The sequence below is a fragment of the Sardina pilchardus genome, chromosome 11 (genome assembly GCF_963854185.1).
Source record: "Sardina pilchardus chromosome 11, fSarPil1.1, whole genome shotgun sequence".
Classification (NCBI taxonomy): domain Eukaryota; kingdom Metazoa; phylum Chordata; class Actinopteri; order Clupeiformes; family Clupeidae; genus Sardina; species Sardina pilchardus.
The window spans coordinates 31,521,271-31,545,886 of record NC_085004.1 but is presented as its reverse complement, the minus strand read 5'-3'; the positions used below and the strand labels follow the sequence as shown (position 1 = coordinate 31,545,886).

The 24,616-nt window shown below is 42.9% G+C and overlaps 1 protein-coding gene across 1 annotated transcript; it reads left to right on the top strand.

Moving 5' to 3' along the window:
• Positions 1-1,065: 1,065 nt before the first annotated feature.
• creb3l1 (cAMP responsive element binding protein 3-like 1) lies at positions 1,066-24,457 on the top strand. Its single transcript, XM_062549636.1, has 12 exons — positions 1,066-1,348; positions 11,399-11,603; positions 14,676-14,842; positions 15,379-15,463; positions 17,706-17,863; positions 18,284-18,433; positions 18,722-18,780; positions 19,386-19,454; positions 21,533-21,632; positions 22,576-22,702; positions 23,956-24,208; positions 24,373-24,457. The coding sequence occupies exons 1-12, from the start codon at positions 1,247-1,249 to the stop codon at positions 24,407-24,409; spliced, it is 1,512 nt and encodes a 503-aa protein (XP_062405620.1). The 5' UTR covers positions 1,066-1,246; the 3' UTR covers positions 24,410-24,457.
• Positions 24,458-24,616: the final 159 nt, after the last annotated feature.

Below are 24,616 nucleotides of genomic sequence, written 5' to 3'. Positions count from 1 at the left end.
ATGACACGAGTAAGATTATTTGACACGAGTAAGATTATTTGAATCAAAAATGTATAAAGAGATGAGACATTTATAGAGAACACCCCAGGAGATTTGGTAAGATTACATAATGTATGGTAGCCTACACTGACTCTTTTGTGTGGTATTTCTTTTAAGAGAAAACATCCTGACAAAAGTGAATTGGTTATTGTTGAGCAGGTATCTATAAACTAGGGCACCACTGAAGTCCTTCAAGTGAGGAGGCCAACCTTTTGAATGGTAACATTAGCTGAAGTTAGAGGAAAGCTGGGAGCTGAAGTTGTGAAAAGGCCAGGGGTATGCAGGTTTATCTTCCCATATTGAATAGCCTCCTCGAGCACAGTAGAGAATAGCATTAATCTAGTCCTTCACTGAAATGCCTTTCAATCACAATGTTAGTCGAAATAGGTTTCTGTAAGCCTACAGTATATTCTTTTGTGAAGCAGGTAGCCTAATGTCTTACCAAAACATTTCTTAAGTCATGTTGTAGAGGGGCTCTCAATTAACATGACTGAATGAAAAATAGATTTAAATGGATTTCCATCATTTCAGAAATATTTAACCTCTTATGTGTGTGTTTGTTGAGGAGAAAATCTGATCTCATCTGAAAAATACCTGTTGTCCAGTGCCATATGACTTTTGGGCTACTGGACTGCCATGTGAATAATGGAATCAATGGCTAAATTCTCCATAGACTAATATTTTGTATATATTTAGTGGCATCTGTCAGTGGTGATACCTGATACTAAGAAATATTTAAGCTCACATGAATCTCTTTTCTTTATTGTCTTGATAGAAGAGATTACCGTGCTTCTGTAACTGTGTAGCCTAGGCCTGTTCTAACTCAACGTGTAGAATTGAGAGCAATGCCACTTTAACTTTTGAAAGAGGTGGGAGGGATTTAAAACAAGGAAAAGTTGGTTGGGCGGTGTTAACATTAATATGAATGAGCTGTGCTGTCCCTTAGAGACAGGACCACCTGAATGTGACAGATTTTACAGAAACCAAGAGAGAACGCGTTGCCTGACATTTTAACCAAGATATAGGCCCATGTGTATTTTCTTATCATTGCATGAACGAGTCCGTCGAGACCGATGGTTGATTAGCGACACCATCGCATCGTCAGTTCCAGCTTATCTGCCGTGATATTTGATCATTCATTTTATTTATTTATTATTCATTATACAGTTCATCATATTCTGGTGAAATATCATTTAATTGTTTTGTTATGGACACCGTTTTGGACAATTTCACCTCGGACAAACTTTTTCCTAATTCCAACCTGTTGGACCTCGAAGATTTGAATGAAACAGATTTTCTTAGCAATGTGGTATGTTCCAACTTTATATTTTAACATCTGGGTTTAAAAAAACCGTCTAAACGTTGCTCCTAATTTCTGATAACTAAATATAGCCTATCTATTAATGTAGCCTATATCCTTTTTTGCATGTAGCCGGCATATGCGTCGCCAGTTGAATAGCTCACCTGCGATGTGCTATTGCATACGAGTAACCTTCCTCGTACATGTACTGTAGCCTACACTTCTGAAGGAACCCTCAGAACCATAGCTTAAAATATTTGTGAACTTCGTGAACGTGTCAAGCAAGAGAGCAGTATGCGTAACTGTCATGCGCCTTTTCCAAACCATTTGTGCCATAGTTTCGTTGAATCGGCATATGTAAAGAATCTGTCTGTGTATAAGAAGCATGTAGCTTTTATAATCTGTAAATAACCCAACAGCTGTTTTCTACACGTTCTACTTAACCATACAAACCATTTAAGTGGGCGTGTTACCGACGTTATTCGCCATTGCACGCCTCCCGGACCTTCACTCATCCGGCTTCAGTGTGAGATCTGACATTTGACAGTAGCAGCTCTATTTGCCATTTAAGAAGTCACATAAGCAACGGAGACTTCTAATATGGCCATCTATGTTTATCTCATGTTAAGTCACCCTAACTATACCTTAGCCAATATATAGGCTAGGGTAGTCTGGTTTTTAATGTCGAGAAGATTTATTCATCAGGCTGTTTTAGTGGTCTATAATTAAATCAGTGGAAAATCAGACCTACTCTACCAATGGGCTCCCGGGCACAGCTTCTGGTTAGTTAACTCCATGGAATCCTTTAGACATTAGGCATACAAAATGATGTTTCCAGTGTGACTCAGTCATCCATGCATAGAGAGAACTTGCACCCCAGACTGCTCCTCATTACCCAGCCTCCACCACACTATTTCCTCACTGGATAGTAGCCTTCTCTCCATTTCACCCAAGTGCATGGTAGCCTGGTGTCCGCCTCTCCAACTGGTTCAATTATCAGCCACAGTTCTCTGACAGTGATTCCCTGGTTCAACAGGTGAAGCTGCATATACTATTTTATTATGTCCTGTGCTGCAAAGATTGAATTGTGTGGTTCTATATCTCTCAACTTTTCATGGTTGTGTTATGAGAGAGAGAGAGAGAGAGAGAGAGAGAGAGAGAGAGAGAGAGAGAGAGAGAGAGAGAGAGAGAGAGAGAGAGAGAGAGGGAGAGAAGTATCTAGGGTAAAGGCATACGGTATCTAGCTAACTGAATTGGGGTCTGTCTGAGCCCTTTCCAAGGCCCTCTGTCTGCTTGGCCCCTCATGTTCTGAGAAGGGGCAGAAGCAAAGTAAACGAAGCATCTGGGGCGAGGCCCCTCGTGAAAGACGCTTTGTGCATTGGAGTGTGTGTGAGGCAGAATGGTTACTCATCCTGCAGCTTAAACCTGGCCTCAGGTCACGTCACATGGCCTGGATCTGAACTACAGTCTCCGTGTGTTGTACCCGTCATTAAAGGGATATTCCGCCATTTTTGGAAATACGCTCATTTTCCACCTCCCCTCGAGCAAAACAATCGATATTTACCTTGTTCCCGTTCATCCAGCCATTCTGTGAGTCTGGCGATACAACTTTTAGCTTCAGCCTAGCATAGATCATTGAATTGGATTAGACCATTAGCTTCTCGCCTGCTAGCTTCATGTTTAAAAGTGACTAAGATTTCTGGTAATTTTCTCATTTAAAACGTGTCTCCTCTCAAGTTAGAAAGTGCAATAAGACCAACTGAAAATGAAACCTGGCGTTTTTCTAGGCTGATTTGACATGGAACTACACTCTCATCTGGCGTAATAATCAAGGCAACTTGCACACTACTGGCACTACTATTGCTTGTTGTCTATGGGGACTATTTTCAGATGCTGCGTACGATATCACTGCGCCTATGGTACGTTTGCAAGTTGCCTCGATTATTACGCCAGATGAGAGTGTAGTTCCATGTCAAATCAGCCTAGAAAAACGCCAGGTTTCATTTTCAGTTGGTCTTATTGCACTTTCTAACTTGAGAGGAGACACGTTTTAAATGGGAAAATTACCAGAAATCTTAGTAACTTTTAAACATGAAGCTAGCAGGCGAGAAGCTAATGGTCTAATCCGATTCAATGATCTATGCTAGGCTGAAGCTAAAAGTTGTATCGCCAGACTCACAGAATGGCTGGATGAACGAGAACAAGGTAAATATCGATTGTTTTGCTCGAGGGGAGGTGGAAAATGAGCGTATTTCCAAAAATGGCGGAATATCCCTTTAAACGTGTGTTGGTTAGTTAGTATTGTAGCTAAGAATGTTATCTTGTGGCTTCAGTGTCACAAAGCAGATAGGGGGTGACTTGGACCAAAAATATATATATTTTTTAGTATTGGTATTGTATGGAATTGCTGCTTGTTGTTACTGCCTTTGGTGAAACGTTTTAATTAACATAAAATTCTTAAAATATTAAAGACTGCAGTCAGGCTGAAAGAATAGTTGTTTACAAAGGATCACTAGCACAACAGCCCAGTATTCTTCCCCAGACAGGTGAAATCAGGTGAAGACTGAAGATTGTGGAATTGATAGCCTTGACCTGCTCTTTAAGGTGACTGAGCCAGACAGGGCAGAGTGAGAGGACACTGTTTATTGAAGTGACATTTCATGATGCTGAAGACAAGCCATGTTTATGGGCTGTGTAGCTGAAGAGGGGGTTCTGCTCCCATCTACCACATGTGCATACATGACATTCATAAATGGTTCTAATATAAGCACTGGCCAAACAATCAGAACATTTAACTCCATTAGTTCATTTAAAGTCATCTTTTGAATACATCGCAAGCTTACTGAAATAATACTTCATGCTATGCAGGTGTGCCAGCATGCCTTAGCCTATCCCACAATAAGCTGGGTTTTTGAGAGGCCAGTTACTTGACTGGTTGGTTTCAGTGTTGAGGATGATGATGGAAGGATATAAACCAGAATCTTTCTGTATAGAATTCCTCCCTAATCACCCATCATCATTTACAATAAGTATAGAATTCCTCCCTAATCACCCATCATCATTTACAATAAGTACCTGTGTTCAGGTGAACACCCATGTCTAATGTGTTTCATCATGAATAGGATGCTGGGTGACATTAACACAGGTTTGGCTGGAAATACTTGTCTATAACTAATGTCTTTCCAACAAACCGCTCACACCAAAGAATGGACTGTAATAGACACCTGTCAAAGGAGAGTTAAAGGGAATCATATGCTGCATTACAAACATGTGGGAGGAGAGACAAGTGTACTGTACACCCTTACACCTTTAGCCATAATATGACACCAATGTGTTGATTGCCATCTTGTAGATGTGTCTACATGAACAGGAGAGAGAGAGAGAGAGAGAGAGAGAGAGAGAGAGAGAGAGAGAGAGAGAGAGAGAGAGAGAGAGAGAGAGAGAGAGAAAGGGAGATAGCTGTGGGAATTTGTTTAGTGGATTGGTTGTGTCACTCTAGTGTTTGCCAACTGTACCATGTTGCCTCTGGCTTTGAAGTTCTTGTGGCAGCTGTGAGCGCACCTCCATTCCCTGTGCTGAAGGCAACAGAACACCCCTGGCTGTGGCAAGTTGGGGTCATACTGCCAACCTAATCTGATAGAGAATGAAGTGGGGGTGCCTTTGAAAGCATGGGCAATACAACCATGAAGCAAGAACCTGCATTCCTCTTCACCAGATTCCAACAGGGACTTAGTGCTGCTGGCAGCTTCCTACTGATGCTGGAGGCTCTCCAGTGGCAGGCTGCTGCAGGGTTAGAGCATGGATGCCATGCATCCCATAATAACTACTGAATGAGCAGGCTGCTGCAGGGTTAGAGCATGGATGCCATGCATCCCATAATAACTACTGAATGAGCAGGCTGCTGCAGGGTTAGAGCATGGATGCCATGCATCCCATAATACAGTAACTACTGAATGAGCAGGCTGCTGCAGGGTTAGAGCATGGATGCCATGCATCCCATAATAACTACTGAATGAGCAGGCTGCTGCAGGGTTAGAGCATGGATGCCATGCATCCGCCAAGAACTACTGGGAATGAGCCCCAAGCTCTGCTCACACTTGTTCATTACAGTGCAGCATTCTTGTAGTCTGTTAATCTGCTAAAATGATGACACATTTCAATCTTCCATGACATGAACAGGTCAGATTGGATCTAGTTGTTGGTGAATATGCAAATTCCAGATGAGTAGTATGCCGTCAGAAGTATGCCCTTCTTCAGAAAAGATGTGGTGCTAATTTGAAAGTCACGCATACTGTACACGCTTGTCACAAAACTGTCCTTTGGCCACACCTGCTGGGATGAAGTGGAGCTCGAGCAGCTACAGAACATTTCTGTGACTACTCTTGGAGTGCATATAGCCCAAATGATACAATGCAAGATATCCCTCCTGGGGTATTTGTGTTTTACTTGTTCAATTGTTCTGGATTTTCAACGTCTATTATCATCTCATAGAGCTACAGTTCCTCATATTTCTTCATAATTTGTTGAATTTAGAACTCTAAGTTACTGATAAAGTTGTTCCTAACAAGTTCCCAACGTGTTCCTCATAGCCTTGTGTGCAAACCCCAGTGAGTTGATTCCCCAGGCTTTCTGTTCAATTTCAGCAGCTTAGAACGTAACATTTTCACTTACAGGAACTTGTGTGTACAGTACTAGTTTATTCTTTTAGTACACTTACAGGAACTTGTGTGTACAGTACTAGGTTATTCTTTTAGTACACTTACAGGAACTTGTGTGTACAGTACTAGGTTATTCTTTTAGTACACACCACAACCACTACCGCAACCACCGCAACCACGGCAACCACCGCAACACCACTGCAACCACTGCTGTGAGACAGCTCCAGACAGACTAAAAGGGCCCAATTGGGTCTACACATGCGTTCACCTGTCATCTGGAACTGCACCTGACGATCTATTCTAAAGCTAGGCATCATGGGTGAAAAGATGAAATTTCAGGGCCTCAGGGATTAAAAGTGAGTTTTGTCCATTTTCAGCTGTCACAAAGTGTCTTTAGCAGAGAACCTTTGTTCTTTGTCTTTTCCTCAGCCATCTTTTGTCCATTACCTTCGGTTCATCCCGTCTCTCATGGCTCAAAAGTGCTCCTTTGGGGGATGGAAAAGCAGCCTCAGTGACACACAGAAGCCTGTCTCCAGTGATTGTGGTTAGCCAGCCTCTGTAGCATGCTAAAGAAAGCATCTGAGCTGGAATTAAGAAACCAGGCTGCTCCACCCATGGAGAGCGGGGGATGGGTGCTGGTCACCACAATGCTGTGGGGAGACTGCTTGCCCTGTATGTAGGAGGTGGGCTGGACGAGACTGAAGGGAAGCGACAGGACACAGAACTGTACCCTCATGACCACAAGGCATTCAAAGCTAGCTTTTGGTTTAAGGCAAAGGGTGACCCAGATGGATTTGGGATGTTCTGAAGCCTACTTGTCTTTGTAGCCAGTTTGGGTAATTATACAGAGTACTACTGTCATGCCTGCTGATGATTTATGAAGAGTGTTTGGGATGTACAGATACGTGATTCATGCAACAGGTCTCACAATGCCCTTGTGCCGACCAACTAAAGAAGCCAAAGAACCTTATCCAAAAATCTATGAAAAAGTGAAACATAGTGTGTTCCTTTATCATATAACTATTTATTCCATTATTTCTTGTTAGTGCCAACAATAGATATCTGTATGTGTGTGTGAACGTCTGTGTAGTTGCTGTAGTAGTCGTCATTGTGTGTAGTGTCAACTCTGTATAGAAGCAATAGCTTTCTGTATGCACCTGTACAATAGAGGCATATGGACCATGGCATTTGGATGCATGTGAATCAAGGGGGTGTGTGTGCCCCAGAACCCCAGACGTGTTGTTAGCTACATATGTCAGCATCTGGCCTACAGTAGTTGGGCAGTACAACAATATGTGACTATTTGGGACAGGTGAAAATATCCATGAATTTGATCCAATGCTGTCTGACACCTCTAAACCCCTGACCAATGTAGCTTTAATCCCTTTCTATTTCATTGAACATGTCAGAGGTTTTTTGTCTATTTGCTATCTTTTTGTACCTACACTCTTTTACTTTAACTCTTCCCATATACTGCTAACACAAGTATACATACCAATTGATTGTTGTTAAATGGAATTTGGATCATTTATTATTTGGACGCTTTTATTGCCACTGAAACGGTCTGTGCCACACAAATGTATTCAGTTCTCTATCCTTTTTGAATTGGCACTCCATATCATCATTGCATATGAGCATCTGATCAGTGAAACAGTTGTGTTGATGGTTTTGGGTTGCTGACATGATGGTTTAATCCAGTCATTAGTGCTGTGCAGTGCTCCAGTCCCATTCTGGTCCATGATGGTTTAATCCAGTCATTAGTGCTGTGCAGTGCTCCAGTCCCATTCTGGTCCATGATGGTTTAATCCGGTCATTAGTGCTGTGCAGTGCTCCAGTCCCATTCTGGTCCATGATGGTTTAATCCAGTCATTAGTGCTGTGCAGTGCTCCAGTCCCATTCTGGTGCATGATGGTTTAATCCAGTCATTAGTGCTGTGCAGTGCTCCAGTCCCATTCTGGTCCATGATGGTTTAATCCAGTCATTAGTGCTGTGCAGTGCTCCAGTCCCATTCTGGTCCATGATGGTTTAATCCAGTCATTAGTGCTGTGCAGTGCTCCAGTCCCATTCTGGTCCATGATGGTTTAATCCGGTCATTAGTGCTGTGCAGTGCTCCAGTCCCATTCTCGTCCATGCGGGGGCCGCTCTACTCCACACTAACCTTGCTCTCCTGCTCCGGCTGCTGCAGCCGGCTCATTTGCATGCTCTGTGCTGATTGGCCAGCATACAGCTGGATTGTTTGAATCAGCAAAAGGAATGCTGGGAGACATCTGGGCATGACAAAGCCTGAGGTGTCAAAAATATATCCATTTGTTAGCAGTATAAAGTCAATGTTTCAAGTGTACCAAAAGTGTACATAGTCAGCTACAAGTCAACAAACCAAGTTGAGGTTAAATAAGGATTTTCTGGATTCTGCCTCTATCTAAGGCATGTCTCTCACCACATGAACTACACTTTTAAATATACACAAAATTGCATGGTTTTACATTTTTCATATTGATATAGCACTGTTCTTTGTAACAGTTATGACAATGTGAACTATGCATGATAATGCAGTTTTGGGGTTTAATTGAACTTTTGCTACACCACCAACAGGCCAACCTGTATGCAAAGGAAGAGCCTGTAAACAAAAACTCAGTACAACAAATATTTTTAGATGTAAGGATAGACCACTAGATATGATGTCACACATTGACTAAGAGTCCTCAACTTTTGACATTTTAAAGATAAATGTTTGTACACCCACAGTCTCACATTGAAATGTTTACAGTTCACATTTATATGTATCCTTTTAATATAAGTTTTGAGTACTGTAATTGCTCAACGTGAGATGTCGGCGATGCTTTAAAGATGCTGTGCATGGACTGTGCTCATGGTGGTCAAATCACAGTGTCTGAGTGGCAAGAGTGCTACAGTATCTCAGACCTGCACAGCCTGTCTCAGGTGCTCCTGCTGAGCACTGCCATTGGTGGATGTTAATGGTGTTGAACTGGTGTGTCGGCCATCTTGTTTAACCATGTTTGTTATGATCCCTGAGGGGAAACGACTAAATGCAGATTTGGCTTCTTCTACAGATTTGTTCTGGTAGTGTTAGGGTGCATTGCAAGGACAGAGGAGAAAGCTAGACACCAGGGCCGGGTTGCCTAGATTCGTTTAGAAGCTCTTAAGCGCTAAGAACTTCTTAGGAGCACTCTAAGCACGTTTTTAAGAACGCTCCTAAGAAGTTCTTAGCACTTAAGAGCTTCTTAACGAATCTGGGAAACCCGGCCCAGAGCATTAGAGAATAGACATCAAGTTTACAGTAGCTGTGTGGTCTACTGCAGATTGTTTGCCAGAGGGGGAAAGCTTTCCAGGCCCTGCTGTTGTCATGCCTGGGCTGGGGGCAAGAGTGTACATAAACTGTCACACCACCAGAAGTGAATAAGTCTCTATTTTTACCCCAATGGTAATGTGACCCAGATCCAGCGAAAGTAAAGTATGCCTTTTTGAGGCCGTCTGAAGGCTATCCCAGTGCCACTGGGAAAAAGGGCCCTCTGTCTTCAGCTGAAATTCCACAGCTCCATCTCTGGGATTTTGAGGAGAAGGCCAGATGTGAAATTTCAGAGCTCTTGCATCAGCACTCTTGCATCATCACTTAGTACTACAAAAAGGGCCCCTTAACCTGATAGGGTCTCTCCGTTTTACCAAGGTTTCCTACTTCCTTGAAGTTTTTTTTATACAAAAAGAAACAAACAAGTATATGTTTTTTTAGCAATTAGATTACAATAAGCAATCTATACCTCATATTTTAGTGTGTCCTTTCACATTAATTTGAATTATTTTTTACTAAAAATGTATAACCAATGCATGTAACAGATTGCCATCACACACTGAGTAACAGGGACCTTGTTGCTTTATATGAATGAAGCAGGGAAATATCATTTATTCTGTTGCTTTTTCAGTACATGAATGAAGCAGAAGATTATTTATGCTGTTGCTTTTTCAGTATGTGAATGAAGCAGGGAAGGATTATTTATGCTGTTGTTTTTTCAGTATGTGAATGAAGCAGGGAAGGATTATTTATGCTGTTGCTTTTTCAGTATATGAATGAAGCAGAGAAAGATTATTTATGCTGTTGCTTTTTCACTATATGAATGAAGAAGGGAAAGATTATTGATGCTGTTGCTTTATATGAATGAAGCAGAGAAAGATTATTGATGCTGTTGCTTTTTCAGTGAAGTGGTTAGCTGGCTGCTAATGGTGACATACAGTAATGTGTGTGTTGGGTCAGTTCAGTTGTGTTATCCCAGGTGTTACTGGAATGGTGCGCTCATTTGACACCTTCCTGGGATCATCCAACTCCGTTCTTATTCTATCTGTGATTGGCACAGTGATTGGTACAGGCACAGCTCTCCCTGTGTATCATGGCAAGGATAATTCATCAATTGATTGTGATTGTGGTTTTGGTTTTGTGATTGAATGCCAATACTGTTAATGAGCATAACATTTAGCATGGCAGCACACAGCTGATATGAAGGGCATGGCAGCAGATCCTGGTGCACGTGTGTGTCTATCCGGGCAGCAGGCAGGTGCAGGATCTGGGTGTTGGAGCTGTCGCTTGCAGAGTTGTGGCTTCTCCATGTGCACAGCACCACACAGCTGTGTATTTCCCACACCCCGCCTGCTGTAACAGGATGTAAACAGCAACGGGCTTTCATTGCACCACAGCCCCTCCCCTCCTCAGCAAACACATCTGACCGTGACATGTATTTAAGCTGTGGTGACACTCCTTCATGAGTAAAGTTTAAAGTGTATTTGATTACGTAGACCTGTCCTGGAATCAGCATGTTTGCATTGGCATGCCACAGCTATTGAACTGTATAGAACACTTTATAGCACCTGCGTTCTGCGTTCAAGAGATGTTCAGGGTTTATATTAAAAATGAATATGTATGTATATACAGTATATATTTGTCACCTAGATGGCCAATGCCACCGCAGTAGATGGCTATTGGCTAATTTAGTGGGTTTATGCAAGTTAGTGTCAAACATGATGTGCTTTACGAGGATTTAGAAGATGCTTACTCTCAGTAAAATGCTTTACTTTAAAACTTAAAATTGACTAAATAATTAATTTCTCCACAATTTCTGATCAAGGAAGTTTCTATGTGGTCCCAAAGGTTACCCATGTTCAGAAGGCCTGTTAGTCCTACAGTCTGGTTCAGTTCACATAAGATTTGATTCTTAATAAATTGAACTTTTTGATAAATACATAAAGGGTGCTACTGTATCTTGAATATTTGATGTTTTTACTGTTCTGAGAGGATTATTGATTAAGATGCTGCGTGTTAACGTTAGTTAATTCAATGATCAACTGCTTGAAGATTTACATTCTGTTGTTTGTGTGATCTCTGTGTGATCTGCAGCACTTCTCAGAGCAAATGGAGGACTTCTCAAATGATCTCTTCAGTAGTTTCTTTGACGAGCACCTGCTGGCAGAGAGGAATCCCCTGCTGGACATGGAGCTGGACCCCCCCACCCCCGCCATCCAGGCCGAGCACAGCTACTCTCTGAGCGGAGACTCCGCCCCCCAGAGCCCCTCCATGCCAATCAAAATGGACGAGGAAGCAGGTCAGATGCTGATTACAGCCTGCTCTACTTTGTGTTGTGTTTGGAACTTGTTGGTTGTTGGTCTCTGCACTACACCTCTGAAATAGACAGTGACGTGATAGATAGGTGAGGACGAGAAGCTAGACAATGACGTGATAGATAGGTGAGGACGAGAAGCTAGTTTTGTACCTGAGATTCTCATTCATCCCACTGGATGTTTATTATCAAATAAGTTATCCACAAAAAAAAATATTTTCCATAGTACAATATAGTGTAGTATAAGTTGATTTTGTGAACCAAGAGAAACAGATGCAGGTTCTCTGTTGCCTGCATCATGTGTCTTCAGTGCACTGCATCATGTGTCTTTAGTGTAGTGCACTAGCAAGCCCTATCTCCTTTAGTGTACTGCATCATGTGTCTTTAGTGTAGTGCACTAGCAAGCCCTATCTCCTTTAGTGTACTGCATCATGTGTCTCTAGTGTAGTGCACTAGCAAGCCCTATCTCCTTTAGAGCCTGCATCATGTATCTTTAGTGTAGTGCACTAAGCCCTATCTCCTTTAGAGCCTGCATCATGTGTCTTTAGTGTAGTGCACTAGCATCATGTGTGTTTAGTGTAGTGCACTAGCATCATGTGTCTTTAGTGTAGTGTACTGCATCATGTGTCTTTAGTGTAGTGCACTAGCAAGCCCTATCTCCTTTAGAGCCTGCATCATGTGTCTTTAGTGTAGTGTACTGCATCATGTGTCTTTAGTGTAGTGCACTGAATTATGTGTCTTTAGTGTAGTGCACTGCATCATGTGTCTTTAGTGTAGTGCACTAGCAAGCCCTATCTCCTTTAGAGCCTGCATCATGTGTCTTTAGTGTAGTGTACTGCATCATGTGTCTTTAGTGTAGTGCACTTGCAAGCCCTATCTCCTCCAGTGCCTGCATCATGTGTGTTTAGTGTAGTGCACTAGAAGCCCTATCTCCTTTAGAGCCTGCATCATGTGTCTTTAGTGTAGTGTACTGCATCATGTGTCTTTAGTGTAGTGCACTAGCAAGCCCTATCTCCTTTAGTGTAGTGCACTAGAAGCCCTATCTCCTTTAGAGCCTGTGCAGCGCACAGATCACAGCCTACTGAGCATGCTCAGCTCTGACCGCCCCAGGAGGAAGTCAGTCAGGGGATTTCAGGCAGTCAGCCAACATTCACATTCACTCACTCTCTCTCACTCCCTCACTTACCAAGTCTCTCTCTCTCTCTCTCTCTCTCTCTCTCTCTCTCTCACACACACACACACACACACACACACACACTCAAACGCACACATTCAAGCACATACTCATACTTTGACAAGCCATGTGGCTCTTGCATCCCCTTGCAATGACTCCCAGCTGCTAATGTTTCTCTGTGCTCGGGGCCAAGATAAAAAGGAGCCATCAATAAAATGAAAAAGGAGAGCTGCTCTCCAGTTCAGATGGAAAACAAACTGAAAATAAGCTCGCGGCTGAGCTCGTGGGTTGATCTGGAAAAAAAAGCGCTGGCTCTTTTTGACCTGTTGCATCATCCTAAGTTTGACACAAAGCCAAAACCTCAACACTGCTGCTAAGTTAAGACATTGCAGACATGATTCTCCACACCACCCCCTTCCTCCAAGGGTTCCCCAGAGTTAAAGCCCTGTCCTGTCTTCCATTAGGAGCCTGTTCTAACTAGGAGCAGACTTTACAGGATCCCCTGGTGCACTGGGAGAGAGCAGACTAGTTTCAACACGAGACCTGACTAATGAGCTCCACCCCCCACATGGCCACAGCTAAAACAGCTGACCCAGAGTTCCACCCGCTTTAACGGCACCTCTAGTTAAAAACCCAACAACTTCAAAGACACTCTTGACGTTCAATGGGAACCGTCGAGAAGATTTGATGTAGCCTTGTACCTGTCTGTTGAATGTGCTGCCAGCATGAAATACATGACCTTGGTGCACCATACTTTACACTATTGAGCAAATCATTATTTATTTTGCAGGAAATTATTACGAGGAATGAACTGAATAGCAATGAAGAACATAATGTCGGTGTATGCAGGGCAATTGACAATATCTGAATACATAAAAAAAAAACTTAGTAGGAGGTGGCGTTAGTGGAGCTCTACCCCCTGCTGGCATCTGTCTCCTGCAGGGCGCTGTTTCTCTTTCTAAGCACTGCTAAACGTTTCCTCCAACTGCTTAACACGTCTGTTATGTTTAATGTTGTATGTAGCTGAGCCAACACAAACAGGTGAGAAGAGACAGCGTGGTGATACAAGCCTCTTTATCTTCCCACTTCCCATTCCATCACGATGCACTAGCTGCATCAGTATCATCAAGACCGTATCTACAGTATCTGAAGAGCACTCACCCATCTGATGCCATCCACATTTGTTAAATAAAATATGAATATCTCATCATTCTTGTTAAATACAAATATGAATATCTCATCATTCTTGTCAGTTTGGTTAAAAATGGCAGTGCAATATTATATCTAAGCTATAGTACTCTGGATTAATTGTCAAATAAACATATACGTACATGTACACACAATCATTTGTCTCTTAGCCTAAATCCTTTCAATCTGTTCCTATGGATTTACGGTTGAAATGTTCAAAACCAGCAAGGACAAATACAAATAGGACGAATTTAGCAAAGCAAAATGAGCATACAATGTACAGTAGTAGTCGAAAAGAGAAGGTGAGATTTAATAAAAACAACCTTACAATGTAGTAAAACGAGTGCACATTCTCTACACAAAATATCTTGCAATGACACCCCTGCGGCTCCGTACGACAGAGTGTCAGTTATGTCACATAAAGACATTAGTTAGTATATTAGCACGCCTTTTGTAATGTCTTTGCGGTAGCTATAGCTCCTCAAAACTCCTTATTACTACTGGTACAGTATATGGTTTCAAGAGGAGGTGTTCATTGCAGTAACACACTGGCATGGCACATGATTTACTACTCTGTTTGGTTAGTTTCTCCCTTGTTTTGTAAAAGTAATGAAGAGTATTTTATTTATTTCGATGCCTGTCTCACTGGGAACATTTTCTGAATAAAAAAAAAATATATATACTTCTTTTGACAGAATCAGAAGGAATGTGGTCCTTCAGCCAGGATCTGACAGCCATTTTGGTGAAACAGGAGCCCAGTCTTTTGTCAGAGGCTGCTCCAGCAGTCTCTCCTGCAGCTAGCACTGCCCCCCAGCCTCTCAACCTGGCTCCCCCACCCCAGAGACATGCCCCGGAGGAGAAGGTGGGTCCTTGTCAGCACTTGTCTGGCAAATTTCTGAATCACTGAAAAGCCAGGAACCAATCACGCCTTGTCCGACATGGGGCAGGTTTTTTATGAGATACAGAGGAGGTTAGCAGTGCCTTGAACACTACAATGGCTGCACTGCTAGCATCATAGCAAGATTTGTAAATATTTGGTAATATGACTTCACTTGTCTCACTAAGCACTTAGGTATATCTAGTCATAAGGCTTATTGGACATACAGTATCTGTATGGTCATGTGCACCGCTTGGTCTGCAATTCAGTGTGTGGCTAAATACATGGCAACACTTGAGCTCTTAATGTTTTCTCAGTGTTAGGCCGTCGTCAGCCTTGTTTACTGTTGTAATTGAATTGGATTGATACAAACATCCCCTCCATATTCCAAGCATTTTATATAGCAGTTATATAATGTGGATTTGTTCCTAAAATATTTTCAGTAAGATATTTAGAAGCTTAAAGACTTGGAACTACAGCATATTTGCATATTTCTTGATGATTTTTCCATCTGTTTTCAGGAATCAAAAGACGTGAAATGCAATCAAGTGCCTACAATCAAAGCTGAACCCAGGGAGGTCAATCAGTTTCTCAGTGTCCCAACAGGTGGGTCTTTTAATTAGCTATGCCGTTATTTTAGAATCATGTGAAGAAAATAGCATTTAATCCATCATCCACATAAGTGCAAATGCTTCTGCTCACAAGTATTTACCCTAGCAAGCTGTAGCCATTTCAGAGCTTGCGTTATTTACTGTGCCTTGAGCACAGGTGCTCCTCTCCTCTCCACTAAGCTGAAATAACACGTTGAGTCCTCATGGCTCTGTCCCTCCTCTCCGTTACTTTAGAATGCTATTAGCATCCTGATTGAGGCAGAGCGTGCGTCACTGGGCTGCGTCACGCTAGCAGTGCTCCTGATGGAACATGTAAACAATAACTCTGTTCCTACGCACTGCGTCGTCCCCTTGAATAATCCTGCTCTGCATAACTGAGTGATATCTATTCAGTCAACCGCTGTTTCCAGTTAACTGGGCACAACTTCAAAAGTCAGAGTTCAAATGTGGCATAATGTAGGCTATTGTTTTTATTACTGCTGCAAATGATTTATTCGTATTACTTTTTATCAGTGCATGTCGATAGAACATGAACGGTAGTCATTAGTTGTAATGACTGCTATGTGACATTTTCAAATTGGCCGATGTGTGGGTAATGGCCGATGTGGTAATGTCTGGATGATGCCAACAGGCTTCTCTCCCTAGTGCCCTCTGCAGTAGTGTGGCTCAAGAGGACTTGAGTGAGTGAAAATAGAATGTTTCCATATTGTGCAGCCGCATGCTACACACCTACAGTAGGCCTACATCAGAGAACACACCAGCCCAAGCAGCAGATGGTGAAGAGGGGTAGTGGTCTTGGGCCAGTGTGCATTATGGGAAGAACTGAGCAGACACTCCAAAATGGCTGCACCTGCATGGCTGCTCTTAAAGTGCTCAGTAGTTACACACACACGTTTACTAGCTAAGAGGTCAGAGGTCATGGAGCTCCGCAGCTCTTCAGCTCCTGCATATCCACTTCCTGCTTGGCACATCAAAATCACACCTGCCAGTTTCTAGTCCAAGGCTTGACAGGCGAGTGAAATGTGTACTTGTGGCTGCATTGTATCTGGCTCTTGTTAGGACGTGCCTCCCTCCTCAACCCCGCCGCTCGGTGTTTGGTCCCAGGCTTCCTTCTCCAGTAAAAACAGAATTAAAACTTGCTTGTGTTTACTCTGGATGCTAGTCAAACTAAACACACTGGCCAGTCCAGAAGCTGTGCGAGTGGGTGGTACTGTAGGTGTTTGCACGGGGGGAAGTCTGCTCTGCTCTGCTCAGGCAGGATCTCCGTTCTCTGTTGAACCTTCTCTCTATTTCACCTGGCGTAGTGCTGAAAGCCATTTGCCATGCTAATGCTAATGCTAATGCTAATCCTGATAGAGGCCTTGGCTAAGAGCAGCACTTTATGAGCTCTACATTTCCACCATAGAGAAACAATGAAGTCCACTCAGCCCAGTGCATTGGAATACGACGAGGCCATGAATGATGACTGAGGACAGCCATGAGTCTATACTGACCTTCATGCTCATTATGAGTCTGTACTGACCTTCATACTCATTATGGGTGTGCATGAGTCTATACTGACCTTCATACTCATTATGAGTCTATACTGACCTTCATACTCATTATGGGTCTATACTGACCTTCATACTCATTATGAGTCTACTGACCTTCATACTCATTACTCATACTCATTATGAGTCTATACTGACCTCATACTCATTATGGTTGTGCATGAGTCTATACTGACCTTCATACTCATTATGGTTGTGCATGAGTCTATACTGACCTTCATACTCATTATGGGTGTGCATAAGCACGACCTGCAAAGAACACCATGAGTAGTTTACTTGGCTGATCAGCAGTAATACTGTTTCACTTTCAACCTTGCAAATACTATATCATCATACGACACTGCCCCACACACACAGCAACCCCAGGCAGTTGGGTTGACCCCTTGAGCCGTGGATCTGCCCAAGGTTTCCTTGAGTTTTTCCTTGACCCTGTTGCTCCTGGGTGTCCCTTGGTGCTCCCCCCCCCCCAACACACACACACACACACACACACACACACACACACACACATACATCATTCACCCCCTGCAGCTTACTCTTACCGCCCCCCCCCCCTTGCACTTATCCTGCCCATCTACAACCCCCCAGTCTACATATGCACAATAGGCGAAGGAACTTCAAAATGTCACTGCATTCTTTACGTCAGTAATGATAAATAAAACTGCTTGTGTCCTTGTGCCCTGACAGAGGAGCAGGTGCAGCTGCCGCCCACCCCTCCCAGCAGCCACAGCAGCGACAGCGACGGCTCCCAGAGCCCCCACTCCCTGCCCCCCTCCAGCCCCGCTCGCCTGCAGGCCCGCACCTCTGCAGCCATCTCCACCTCGCCCCTGCTCACCGCACCCCATGTAAGTTGCTGCGCCTCCCTGCGCTACACTGCAGCTTCTCTCTCAAACGCTGACTCTCCTCCCTAAGGGTTTCCACAGACAACTCCGCGATGACTTCTGGCTGCACCTTAGATGGTTTCCTATTGGCTCCGAGCCCTTGCCTCAGCAGGCCCCACTCCAGGGCCTCTTGCTCAGTTGAGCAGCAGGCCATAGAAAGCTGCTGTGCAGCTGGACTGTCCTCGGGCACATTCCTGGTCCAACTCTCTCCTCCTGGTCCTGTGAATGTGTGTAGGACATGTGTGTCCAGGGTACCTCATTGTTTTTTGTAGAATTACCACACACACATCTGATAATTGATAGCCTAATGATCATTTGAATGATTATCTCCGTCTAGACCATTAGCTATTCTCGGAAGTCATGGATTGAGTTTTTCATTTGCAGAAACTGCAGGGCACTTCTGGTCCACTCATGTTGACAGAGGAGGAGAAGCGGACCCTGATTGCAGAGGGCTATCCTGTGCCCAACAAGCTACCGCTCACTAAGACTGAAGAGAAGGCACTTAAAAGGGTTCGCCGCAAGATAAAAAACAAGGTATGAAGACAGTAACTGCCCTGCTTTTTGCCAATAAGTTTATTTTGTGTTTGTGGTATGGTACAGTACATACAGTATTTCAGATTTGGTAGTTCAGTACCTAAACTGTGGATTTATACTGTATAAGTGGACAAATGTAAAACATTTTATTATGTCTGGATGTTGTCATACAAACCTCATAGCAAAAATCTGAAAGCCCAAACCCTCCAGACAAAAATCTATCACCAAAATAGAAGTTCACAGGGTCAGTGGTGATGTGAGCAGTTGTTCTTTTTCTCTTGAGTGCAGATCTCAGCTCAGGAAAGTCGCAGGAAGAAGAAGGAGTATGTGGAGTGCCTGGAGAAAAAGTATGTTGGGGATTTTCTTTCTCCTGAATTTGTCCTTTTCTCCGCTGCAGTTGCGCTGTAACAACTGAATTTGCACTCTTGACCTTCTCATGATAATATCATTCTGCCTTTCTGTGCCTATGTCTGTTCCATCAGGATCACTGTTTTGCTCTACGAATCTCCCTATCCTCATAGTTCTGCTACTGACATCCAAATGTTTTACCCCACTTTGTTATTGTTCTCAGTCAAATGCCAATGGCTTTTGTCCATCTCCATGCAGTCGCACACACCATATGACTCATACAAAATTGAATAATTCACTGGAACTCAAGGTCTTTGCAGAACATTTCTGCTTTGTACTGGGGAAAAGGGCTTTTGCAAATTACATGCAGACTCCACTACCGTTACAGTCTCTGTTTAAGGGCCTCATATCTTGCAGTGACACAATTCATATGGCTGTAATTGTAATGTTAAAGTATAACAATTATTCAACTATTACCTAACAATTATTTTTTGATCTCTCCATGCATTTTTACATGCACACTTTGAACACATCTGTATCATTATTTGGTGAAAATCTGTGCCATTGAGTGAGTCATGGCTAATATGATAAATTCCCTCCCCAGAGTGGAAACATATACTTCAGAGAATAATGAGCTGTGGAAGAAAGTGGAAACCCTAGAGACTGCAAATAGGTGAGGCATTCTTGCACCAACTTCTGTTTCAGTAATACATCTACGTAGTTCTAAGAGAAGTGCAATGCAATCCAACTGTGATATATCAGAAGTACAAACAATACTTGCATAAGCAGTGAATATTAGCTCTGTGTTCCAAATGGAAAAAGTTATACACTTGCCCTTAATTTGGCAAAGCCTGTATTGACATGGGAAACTCTAAGGGCCTTTCTCCAACATCCCTGAACGCAGCACATTATGCTGTCTTACAGTGGAAGATGGGCCTTTGCATTAACTGTTGTCAGGTTACAGTAAATAAGACCATACTCTGATGCTTGCTATCCACTGATTCCCTATTATGTGGGTTGCCCTTTGGGGGTAATCATTTAGAAATTGCTGTCCAGCTCACTGAGAATACAATACATTCTAAATCTTCAATTGGAAATGGAACAGAAAAGGTCTGTAAAGTGTAAAAGACTGTTCAAAACCAATTATGAGTGGCAAAGATGATTCATACACACACACAAACCTAACATGGTTCCCTGAAAACACTGAGGGCCATGTCAAGTAAAAGCTTTCAACACAAAGCCCGTACTATATGATACACTTCTGGCCCATTTGGCTGAGCTCGGCTAGTAAAAGAGCACCGTGGTCCTGCCACCCTCTCATTAGCAAGATGGTTTGCTTGCGTTGAGCCCACAGTGGGGTGTCGCGTCTCCCCGTAAGTGTGGTGTAAAATAAAAGATGGCCTCTGAGGAGCTGGCTCCACGCTGCCGCTTAATGATTGGCCCTCTGGCAGCGCTCACAGGCCCCCTAGGAGAACAAGCCTCTCTGACTCAGCTCCTGGAGCTCAAAGACGAGCATGCCCAGAACAGACCATGTGGAGGGTGGAGGGTGGAGGGGACCCTCTTGACAAAAGTAGAAGTTGCAGTCAGAGATGAAAATGCTGATTTTAGAGGTCTGTAGGGAGTTATTGTTTCAATTTTATTTTCATTTTTTTGATGCTGTTAATTCTGTTGGTATTGGCAGTGTACAGAGGTGCAGATGCAACAGTCATGTGGTGGAGTGAGAATGACTCTAGTAGCCTAGCGATTCTACTGAAGTAGCTACAGCACAATCAGTACAAACTAGTCTTGTTGTTTCATTTCAGAATTTACCGTAGTCAAAAGTCTTTACAGCAATACAGTTAGTATTAGCTTTGAAATAATTTGCTAGGAACAGATATGAATTCTGTAACGTGAAGGGTATCATATTCGCATGTTCAAGGGTAATATCTTTACATAGATTGATAACTGTATTCTGATATAGCTGTCATGAATTTGTTCAGGTAAAATGTGTAGAGTTCATATTGCAACAGCTCTTTATGCACAGTCAGCTTCATGACTCCTGAACTCCATACAATCATTAGTGCATCCCCTGTCTGAACTAACCAGAAGGCTCCCCCTACTGGCGAATAAAGGTTCTGTGGTCCAAGTGTAATTATGGAATACACATGAAGTTGTTTATTAGCTACAGTAATTGCCATACAACAACGTTTTTTAAAAGCACAAATGGCCATTGGCCAAATTTGGATAAAGCATGCAAATATACAAAGGTTGAAGTTGAGTTGACCTCAGTGCTCATACAGTAGACATGACGGAGCACATCTTGTGTCTCCATGGTGCCTCCGGCTGCCATAAGGTCATCACTGCCACTGCTAAGAATACTTCACTTGAGACTGAACCCACCCTCAGGGTCAGATGTGAAAACTCTCCACAGGAATGGGGCTGTGTGGGAGGGGGAATAGCGAGAGGTTACTGTGCAACTACATAGTCATACACAACTTGTACTTTGTGGTTTTGACACAGAGGCCCTGAAACCCAGTTTAGAAATACAGTGCTTCTTATGTAACATCATGGCGGATCCCTCAGTCCTCTATCCTTATTTGATCTCTTTTCAAACCCGTGAGGTTCATACAGATCAGAGACAGATCATGGGGTATAGATATGCAAACAGATTTTGATCGAAGCATCCACAACATCTTTTTTAATTGGTATATGACATGCTAATTTAGTAAATAATACTTAGCATATAATGCATATGTTTTCTTACCACTGCAGATCTCTACTTCAACAGTTACAGAAACTCCAGGCTCTTGTATCAGGAAAAGTGCCTCGGTCTTGCAGGATGGCCTCTACACAAACAGGAACTTGTCTGATGGTGAGCAATTAAAATTCGCAAATAAACTCTCAGAGGGGTGAATGTGTGAGATTAAAAAAATACTGTGTGTGTCCTGGAAGTAAAGCACATCCAAAGGCCCACAACACAATAGTGAATCTGAATGTGTTGTTTATGTGTGGACTATACAAAGGTGTCCAAAAGGCTTTTGAGCAAAATTTGTTTTTTTTTTCTAAATTTTCCCAATTTAAGTTCTATGTACCCTACAGAAAAATAGCTAGAACAGCAACAATATTGTCCAAGACAGAGTGTGATAGAGACATAGCTCATGTGTGCTATAGAAGCAAGACACACCCTATCCGTTGCACTACATCCCCTAACAGAAAATAGTTCCAACGTCCCTGGTGATGTCAGCGTCCCTTTGTAGCCCCTTTGGTTCTCTGCCTGAGCAGGGTTGGGGAGTTTACTAGCGCTATCACTTGGAACATTAGAATTACAAATTGAAAATGCAATGTAATAATCCATTTCATTTACTGACAAATATGTTAAATGAAATTAACTTATCAAAATGTTACTGATTACAGAGGCTTTACATCTGAATAGTCTTTTCAATGAAAACAAATAGAATTTCTTTTTTTTAACTCTTCGCTGTTTAGACATTATTTGGCAATACACGCTCAAATTGATTGGTTCTCCTGTTTAAATTTGCACAGCCTCTTGTCTACCTATCAAAAAGTGCTTGAACGTATTAAAATGTAATGAGTAGATTACTTTGATGGAAAAGGTTCCTTAACTTATTGCTGGTAACTAATAATCTGTAGCCTATGCCATTTCAAAAGTAATCTTCCCAAGCGTGTGTATGAGACCTGAGAAGCTAAGCCGATCAACCGTAACCTTGATGGGGACGTGCTAATTTGAGATTAGCTCTGAGGGCTAACCTCTGCACCACCAACACCGCTCACAGAGTCTGGTTCTCTCTGACCAGGTGGTGGCGTTGTGCTTTGTCCTTGTGCTGGGTTCACTTGTACCATGTCTGCCTGAGCTCTCTACTACGTCGCACATGGTGAAGGCCTCACCTCTCCCCTCGGCTGACGTCTACACCACCAGCCAGGGTATGTGTGCCCTCCACCCTGTCCTCTCATATCCCACCATCCTTGTGTGCCAAAATCATGTGCCAGAAATGAACCCCACTTTGCAGTTGTTGTGATTGGTGATCCATTCACACTGTTCATACCTTGGGTTAAAACACGACTAACATCCATATACATCCACGTATAAATTCTCTGCTGAGGTAGATGTAGACAGATAGGTACGCTTTTGTGCAAGGCTCTTCATAGGCTCCTCTTGCTGTTTTAAATTTGTACATTTACTTTAATTTACTAACTTGTAAATGTGTCAATTAATCATATCAGAAACATGACATTATACAATCTAATGAATGGATTTCTATGACAATATAGTTCTCTGTCATCTAACAACAAAATTGGAAATACATTCAAAATCACTGTCCAGTTTCTGTCAACAGAAGACAAACAGGGCATCTAGGGCTAAATTAAGCGTGATGATTTCCAACCTGAGGTCCAAATCTTAAGAAAGAGTTTGTGTATCCACACATAATAACAAAGTTCCAGATTTCATAGCATTATCTTGGACTTTTCCATGCCTGTAGCATGACAACATTTTATATGTGTCAACTTACTGAAATTACTGGCATTCATACTTACTTATTATTATCAGAATAGCTATTTATAGTGGACACTATCAGCTTTGTTTCGTAAAATGTACATATAGTTGTCCACTGAAAGTTATTCAGTTACAGTACTTGGGGTTGAAGCATCCTTTGATGTTGTTCAGACTTCTGGTATATTATTGTTGGCACATTATATGTATATGGAATCAATGAAAGCAAACCCCCATTTATTGTTTAGTATTGGAGAAGTCAACTCATTCCTGAATTATCAGAGACAATGTTAGAATAATTATTTTTGTTATGAACAGATGAATCCCCCATCCTATAAACAATATTACTAAAGGGAAATACCACTGTGTTGTTGCTAAATGTTGTACATTTAGTTGTCTCAGTTAAAATAGTTGCATTGGATGTCAGTTTGAGGAGTATTGGCACAATGAGCAAATCTATCAATATTTTCAGCATCATAACCAGCATCATAACACAGATCGTGAGAACACAGCTCACACATGCAACTAATTGGACCTGGTGTAACAGTATCCATTTGCAGGGCCACGTGCTGTATGAGGAATTGCAGTTTGTTGGTATTGTCAGTGTTCGGCAGCGCTTGTTGACACATGGTGGTGTTTGTGTGTGTGTGTGTGTGTGTGTGTGTGCGTGTGTGTGTGTGTGCAGTCCGTTCCCGCAGCCTCCTGCTCTACGACGAGAGCTCAGCGCTGGAGGACGGCCATGGCGGCTTCCTGAGGGTGGGGGCCGGGGACGGGTGGGAGGGGGCGCCCCTGGACTACACAGTGGACCAGCCAGAGCAGGTGGCCGAGGCCACACATGAAGCCAAGAAGTATCTGAGCAAAGCCCACACAGAGCCAGTGGCCTACGACAACAGGACCAGCGCCCCTTTCCTCCACAAAGAGGAGCAGTACCATCAGAGGTGAGAGGACCAGAGGCAGGCAGCAAGCACATTCAAGTGATTGTTTCCCCTCTTCTTGTACGGTTTAAGCTGACATTGCTTAAACTGTCAGGTTCTGGCAAATGATCTAAATGAACTGGTTGGATTGACTGGCTGATTTATCCTTTTTTGCCCACATCACTTAGAGAGCCGAACCCTGAAGGTGGAGCAGAATACTTCTGACAGCTTCAGCAGAGCTGCAGTGGAAACCCCCCCCCCTACTGGACCCCCCCCCCCCCCCCCCCCCCACTGTAGGTGGCCACCGGAGCTTGAAGACACTTAAAGGATCTGCCACACTACGTGTCTCCAAGCTCTTGCTAAGTAACCCACTGGCACCTTCCCCAGCAGTCCATCCTAAAACAAGCCAACAATTATTATGAAAAAGTCAGA

Coding starts and splice junctions, on each gene's coding strand:
- creb3l1 (XM_062549636.1), top strand. CDS start 1,247: ATGGACACCGTTTTGGACAATTTCACCTCGGACAAACTTTTTCCTAAT. Junction 15,464..17,705: donor GTTTCTCAGTGTCCCAACAG/GTGGGTCTTTTA, acceptor GTGCCCTGACAG/AGGAGCAGGTGCAGCTGCCG. Junction 24,209..24,372: donor GAGGAGCAGTACCATCAGAG/GTGAGAGGACCA, acceptor CACATCACTTAG/AGAGCCGAACCCTGAAGGTG.